General features: G+C 37.3%; 1 protein-coding gene across 1 annotated transcript; it reads left to right on the top strand.

Moving 5' to 3' along the window:
- Positions 1-220: 220 nt before the first annotated feature.
- Positions 221-1,308, top strand: LOC108542140 (taste receptor type 2 member 7). Its single transcript, XM_017892013.1, has one exon. The coding sequence runs from the start codon at positions 280-282 to the stop codon at positions 1,234-1,236; it is 957 nt and encodes a 318-aa protein (XP_017747502.1). The 5' UTR covers positions 221-279; the 3' UTR covers positions 1,237-1,308.
- Positions 1,309-7,652: the final 6,344 nt, after the last annotated feature.

The raw sequence follows: 7,652 nt of genomic DNA, 5'->3' as shown, positions 1-7,652 counted from the left end.
GTAGCTCAGCCTAAATTAACCATATGTGGAAAATTACAACCTACTGAGTAGGTAAATGGGCATACAGTGGCCAGACCAAGGATCACCAACCACATTGTTTGTCAGGACTAATTAGGATTTAATGAAGATAGCGCCAGTCTTCATTTATCATTCCAGTCTCCATCACAAGACAGACTACAACAGAGGTAAAGAAAACTACATCAAAATCTAAGAAGCAGGTGTGGATGTCAAACTCCATCAGGTCAACTAGAAACTAATTGCATATTTCTCTATTTAAACATGACAGATAAAGTACAAACTACTTTATTCTTCTTAGCAATTGGAGAGTTTTCAGTGGGGATCTTAGGGAATGCATTCATTGGATTGGTAAACTGTATGGACTGGGTCAAGAAGAGGAAAATTGCCTCCATTGATTTAATCCTCACAAGTCTGGCCATTTCCAGAATTTGTCTATTATGCGTAATACTATTAGATTGTTTTATGTTGGTGCTGTATCCAGATGTCTATGCCACTGGTAAACAAATGAGAATCATTGACTTCTTCTGGACACTAACCAACCATTTAAGCATCTGGTTTGCAACCTGCCTCAGCATTTACTATTTCTTCAAGATAGCTACTTTCTTTCACCCACTTTTCCTCTGGATGAAATGGAGAATTGACAGGGTGATTTCCTGGATTCTACTGGGGTGCGTGGTTCTCTCTGTGTTTATTAACCTTCCAGCCACTGAGAATCTGAATGCTGATTTCAGGCGTTGTGTGAAGGCAAAGAGGAAAACAAACTTAACTTGGAGTTGCAGAGTAAATAAGGCTCAACATGCTTCTACCAAGTTATTTCTCAACCTGGTAACGCTGCTCCCCTTTTCTGTGTGCCTGATGTCATTTTTCCTCTTGATCCTCTCCCTGCGGAGACATATCAGGCGAATGCAGCTCGGTGCCACAGGGTGCAGAGACCCCAGCAGAGAAGCCCATGTGAGAGCCCTGAAAGCTGTCATTTCCTTCCTTCTCCTCTTTATTGCCTACTATTTGTCCTTTCTCATCGCCACCTCCAGCTACTTTATTCCAGAGACGGAATTAGCTGTGATTTTTGGTGAGTTTATAGCTGTAATCTACCCCTCAACCCATTCATTTATCCTAATACTGGGGAACAATAAATTAAGACGCGCATCTCTAAAGGTGCTTTGGACAGTAATGTCTATTCTAAAAGGAAGAAAATTCCAACAACATAAACAGATCTGAAGAAAAACTAAGCTTTTCTAGGACAAACAAAGATAAGATGTTTCTAAATTAACTTCAGTTGTTGCGTTAATGTTTTATAGATTAATGATTCCTAAAACTTAATTAGTATTATCTGTAATTGTAATGTCGGGAATCTTATGTACAGCTGGCTGGATCTCTGGATCTCTGTGTCTGACTCTGTGTCTGTTTCTCTCTTCTCTCACTCTTCCTTTCTTTAGAGTTGCTGTTTTTTAAAACGTGTTTCAGAACAAAGAGAAATTAATATCCTAATATAAACTATTGAGAGTAGATGGCATTTTCATAGTTCTAAACCCTGTTTCCAGATGCAAAGTTGTGTGACCAATTCAAAACAACTTTAATAGGATCTTGCTGTTATTTGCATCTTTATGAAAAGCAACTAGTTCCTTCTCATAATCTTCATTAGATTGTTCTTCTCGGATCACTCTGCAAAGCTCTACTTTTGGCAAAGACTCAATAAAGTGACAGTTCTTAATAAATGCTGTGGAATTCTACGAATAATCTTATTATAATCACAGTGAAGGTATATATTAATGGATAAATATATTGTCAGAGTAAGTTCAAAGATTATTTGAGCATTGCAGGTCAATGAATGAAGGATAATCTATAAGTAAAAAGGGAAATTTTATGTAGAAAATGTTTATAAAATAAGAAGTCTAAATTGAACTATTAATTATTTATCAAAGAAAATTTCTCTACAAAAGATGTACTTCCACAGACTGCACCAGGCAATGATTGTCAAGATGCTGCGATAAGACCTTCCATCAAAAGCTTATATATGGTCACGTTAAAATGTCAAAACTCTCAAAGGATATATTGCCTCAACGTAGATCATCTCTACACCCCAGGGAAACATTGTTTGGATTGTATATAAGACATCTTTTTAAAAAGGATTCAGTGATTCTCTTTCAGTAATTTGTAGAACAGCAGAACATCTCTAAGAATATAGAATACATTAACAAACAGTATCAAGCAACCCGATCTGATATTTACGAAAGACTCCATAAAAGAAAGAGAGAACACATTCTCTTTTCAAGCATATATTGAATATTCTCCAGACAATACCGTATGTCAGGCCAAAAAGGAAATATGCATTTGGGACATAGCATCAAAAACACATCATTTGTATTGTGGCAAAGATATTTTGGGATGATCAATCCTGTACTAACCAGCCTAGAGTAGCCAGGAGCTTTGTGTACAAAAAAGAAAATATTTACAAATAAAGAGATATAAATGTTCTCATCAATAAATTTGGTAAAAATCAAAATTAGTTTTATACTAGTTTTATATGTTCATTTTCCTCTCCGACTCTGAAAGTGAAAAGATACACACTGATTTAACTGCTAAATTTACAAAGATGTTTTGGGTACCTTGTAATTTTTTAAAAAAAAGAAAATTAGACGCATAGGCTAAAGCTTACTTTTTTTTAATACTGTCTCAAAGAATACCTTTCCCCATACCCTAACTGAGCCAAGGCCCAGTTTGTGTTAATTTTTTAGGCATAGAAACAAAAGAAACTTGAAGGCTGATTGGAATCTTGGAAGCTCCATATTTGGTGCCTCTATATTGTAGACCCTAGAAATTTAGTTGCAAACATAGCACCTCAAAATTCAATTCCTCTGTGGTCAGCAGCCAGGCAAAGGATACAGAGGTAGAAATAGTATCAGTGTTAGTAACCTCTTACTGTACATAATTCTCATTCTGGCCTACCTAGGATGAAAGTAATACAACCAAGGTAGGTGTATTTTCTTCTGAGATTATATTAATTCTGAGAAATTATGCAAAGATGATAACTCAGGGTTGAAAGAAATATTTGCACTGTCTTTCACTCCAAGTATTTAGGATAGAGTTTTCAGGCTTTCTCTAGGTGAGTGTAGTGAAGGTGCTACAGAAAACACAGAAAGACTCCTTTTTTCTGTTTTAGTTCCCAGCTTAATAAAAAGATATCCATTAGCACATTGAATGTCTGACTGTTAGACTCTATCTTGGGTGCAGAAAATACAGATCAAATGTGACAAAATCCATGCTCTCATGAAATGTACAGTCTTAGAAAGCATTATGGAAGACAAATAATGATCAAGTAAACAAAGAAATTATTATGAGTCATGATTAATGCAATTGAGAACAACTGAAGGTGAAGGATACCTGTATACAGCATAGTCAGGATAGATCAACCCAAGAAAATGAGCTCTTAGCTGAGACTTGAATGACAAATATAATCTAGTCATACAACATCCTGGAGGAATAATATCTCCAAAAGATGGAAGAGCAAGTAAGTGCAAAGACCTTAAGGAGCAAATGTTTGAGAAAATGTGACAAAGGTTTGAATGACCAAAGCGTGATGAGCAAGGAGTGAATGGCAGGAGATCATAGTCAAGATAATAAAAGACTTTGTAGGTCGTGAGAGGGAATTTGGATTTAAGTGCAAGGGAAAGATATTGAAGAATTTAAAGCTATGTGCAACATAATTTGACTTAAATATAGATTTAACTTCACTTTAGTTATAAGAAGAATACTGTATACTTTGGTGAGGGAGTACAATTAGGAAGCTGATAAGTTATTACAGTAAGTAGTCCATATGAAATATCATGATGGTTCAGATCTGATGGTGGCAATGGGGTTAGGGGATTTTCTTAATGAATGATTTATATATATTATGTAGGTAAAGCTGCTAGGTCTTGCTGAATGATTAGATAAAGGCAGGAATTGAATGACAAGAGGATTCAAAACAACTTTTTTTAAATTACTATACCTTAAGTTCTGGGGTACATGCGCAGAACGTGCAGGTTTGTTACATAGGTATACAAGTGTCATGGCGGTGTGCTGCACCCATCAATCCATCATCTACATTCGGTGTTTCTCCTAATGTGATCCCTTTCCTAGTCCCCCACTCCCTGACAGGCCCCAGTGTGTGATGTTCCCTCCCTGTGTCCATGTGTTCTCATTGTTCAATTCCCACTTACGAGTGAGAACATGTGGTGTTTGGTTTTCTGCTCTTGTGTTAGTTTGCTGAGAATGATGGCTTCCAGCTTCATCCATGCCCCTGCAGAGGACATAACAACTGGGAGTACATGGCTATCTAGGATTGAAGGAGTAATTACTAGAAATAAAATTCTATTTTCGCATGTTAGGCTTGACACATCTATGAAATAACCAAGTGAAGAGCTCAGATAGTTAATTGGATATATGAATCTGGAACTAACAACAGAACATCAGAAATATAAATTCCAAAGTCATCACCTATAAATGGGATTACTTTTAAAAATAAAAAGAGGTCATTGATGAAGAAGTGACACCATATCTGAGCCCTGAAATGTTTGAATCTGTCGAGGTTAGATTGAGAAAAAATAAAACAGCAAAAGAAAATGAGAAGGATCTCATTTGTTATCTTCTGTTAGGAAGACAAGAAAAAAGCAAGGAGAGTGTGGTGGAATGGAAATGTAATAAAGAAATGTAACACACATCACTGTGTTACAAGGAGGGAGATATCAGCTTTTCAAATGCTGCTGAGAAAAACTAAATTGACAAAGTAGCCACTGGATTTAGCAACATGGATAAAATTGGTGACCCCAACAAGAGCAAAGGCAGTGGAGTGTAGGGGCAGAGGCTAGGTCAGTGGGCAAGGTTAAGGAGAGAATGAAATGAGAACACACAGACAGGGTGAATACATAATATTTTTAGTAAGTTTTGTTACTGAGGAAAATAGAGAATGGAGTTTGGAAATGAGGCAAAGTTTTAGTGTTTTCACTGGTTTTATTTTTCAGTAGGATGATAGGGTGAGTGCATGCAAATTGAAATGATTTAATAGAGGGGGCAATTTTAATAATATAGGAGAGGGTTAGTAATTGCTGAAGCAATTATGTTACAGTCATGGTCCTGACCCCAAAAAGTAAACCCTCGGACCAGAGATAAGGATATTTAGGTGAATGAAGCTGAAAATATTTAACTCTCAGATTCCCTGAAACTTCAGGGCCACGAGAAGCAGATTCCTCCCCGTTGCAAGAGAAGAATAGCCACACTATTCCTGGATACTGTTCAACTAACTCAGCATCAGGAAAGTTAACGCTTGTTCTTCGCAAGATCTGCCCTACCAGTCCTCAGTATTTCAGATCAAGATTTTGGCACAGCCCAATCAGTTAAGCACAGTTTCTCTTCCAAAACAAAATAGCTTCAAGCTAATACTATCTTATACTGCTAATATCTCAATAGGAATAAGGAAACATGCTGGAAATGGGTCTTGAGGGTGGTGACCCAACTCAAGAACCAAGAGGTCCTCTTTATTTAGCTTGTATTCGGTTGGTGCAAAACTAATTGCGGTTTTGCCATTAAAAGTAATTGGCAAAAACCGCAGTTACTTTTGCATCAATATGAAAAATTTATTGAATGAGGGCCTTTCAGTAATGATTTGGAGCTCAATATGCTGGCATAGGCACATAAATCCAGGCCTCATATTTTATTTGGATGACTCCATGGAACGTGGACACACTGATGACTTGGTATGTAAGTTGGAATTGCTGCAACTTCCTTGATATGATATTAGGAAGGGATCAGGGAAATTCAGGGAGATGGGAAAGACAGAACAGACAAACTACATAAGACCTGAGAAACTAATACCTGACTATGTGCCCTGAGAGATCCCAAAGGAAATCCATTTACTGAGACATAATGAATGCCCTGGTGAGGCGAGCACTGGCAGCAATGAGAACTCAGTGATGGGCTGTTCTCTGTAAGCCAGAGTTGCCTAGTGGGAGAGCCTGTCAAGAAACTGGACTCCCGAGTGCCAATGAGTTTGTTGGAATTGCTATGTGCAGTACACAATGATTGTTACTACCTTTGACAACAAGGCCAGCCAGAGATAATCAGAATACCATGATGTACAGGAATCTGCAGTGATCACTAACAGAAATGGTGTTCTTAGAATTCAGATAGAAAGAGAAACTGTTTCTTGAATTACATAAGAAAAAATGAAATGCCAAGTAGCTAGTGCAGTGAAAAAATCACTGTTCCTCCTCAAGCTTCAAGCACAAAGTCACTTCACTAAAAGTCCTTTAATTGAGTAGGAGGCTGTGTCCTATTGTCCAAAGACCCTGTGAAGTGACCACAAGTTTTCATGGTAAACGTTTTCCCAATTCTCAATCCTCTCCAAGGGAACTGCACTCACTTGACAGAATTGAGAAAGAGGAGTAATTATGTATTTTAAGAGCTTTTAAATAAAGGGTTTGCCCTGACACTACTATCAGAGCAATCGAAATGCCATTATGATCTTCCAGCAACAGTGAAGGCTTTGGGGACAAATTCCTTGGCAGCTCCAGTGAATCCAGTCCTACCTCGTGGTTATTTCCCTAGTTATCAAGAATAAAATTGGGATAGATATACTTAGCAGCTATCAGACACAATATCAAGGCTCTTAAACTTTAGGTGGACAGAATGACTCATCTGGTGCATGTCAGCAATTCTGTCTTTACTTATTCAAGTTTTGAGTAGATGTTGAAAGACAGATATTAATTGGGTGCCAAAAAAGGTAGAAATATGTGCAGACTTGACTTCTTCTGAAAACCGTTCTCACATAGTAAGAGGTGGATGTTCAGGTTTTTAGTCTAATTCTAGCATCTCTGGGCAGATATTGGCAATGACTGGTTTGTAACCAACCATATGGTTGCATTTCCAAAGGCAAAATATATGTGTACAGATCATCTATTGTGGTTCTCAGTCCAGGCCCATCATAATGGTGTGGAGAGATAAGTCTTTTTCAAACCTGATCAGGACACCTATGTATCTAATAAAGAACCGTATAATCTGGTATTTAACTTCTGTATGCTAAAATGTAAATTATTTAATTAAAATTTATATACAAATCCCAACGTTTATCCTTAAAATATCTCGATCAGATAGTAGGATGCTCTCTGTGACTGGAATTTAGGTGTAACTAGAAAAAAAAAAAGCTATTCTAAAACTGTTAGAAAATTGCTACTAGGAACCTTAAGTGTGGCAAAAGAAAATTATTTTGGGGAATGATTTCTCTGTTCCAGTTAGAATCATATAATAAGCTTGCATGGCCCAAAATATACAAATCAACAATTTCTTCATTGTTCTCTTCCTTGTCTTCAAATAATCATTCTGGAAGGGTCCTATTCTCTGCACTGGGGATACAAAGGTAATGAATTATTTGCCACTATTTTTAAGCAATTCAGAATCCAATGGAAGATTTAGCTTGTGCATAACACCTAATGATGATCACCATCAGAAAAGTGGAAAAAGAAGGTGTTATGAAAGTTCAAATCAAGGGGTGAAAGGGAAAGTCTCATGCAGGAGGTGACAAGTGCTCTGCAACAGGGAGAGTAGAGGGCTGGGGAAAGTGGAATGAAATGCATGGCTAAGTCTATGCATAGTTCATGGCA

The sequence above is a fragment of the Rhinopithecus bieti genome, unplaced genomic scaffold (genome assembly GCF_001698545.2).
Source record: "Rhinopithecus bieti isolate Rb0 unplaced genomic scaffold, ASM169854v2 scaffold_22452, whole genome shotgun sequence".
Lineage (NCBI taxonomy): Eukaryota > Metazoa > Chordata > Mammalia > Primates > Cercopithecidae > Rhinopithecus > Rhinopithecus bieti.
Note: the sequence above shows the minus strand (reverse complement) of the source record. Positions and strands in the feature narration are given on the sequence as shown.

Coding starts and splice junctions, on each gene's coding strand:
- LOC108542140 (XM_017892013.1), top strand. CDS start 280: ATGACAGATAAAGTACAAACTACTTTATTCTTCTTAGCAATTGGAGAG.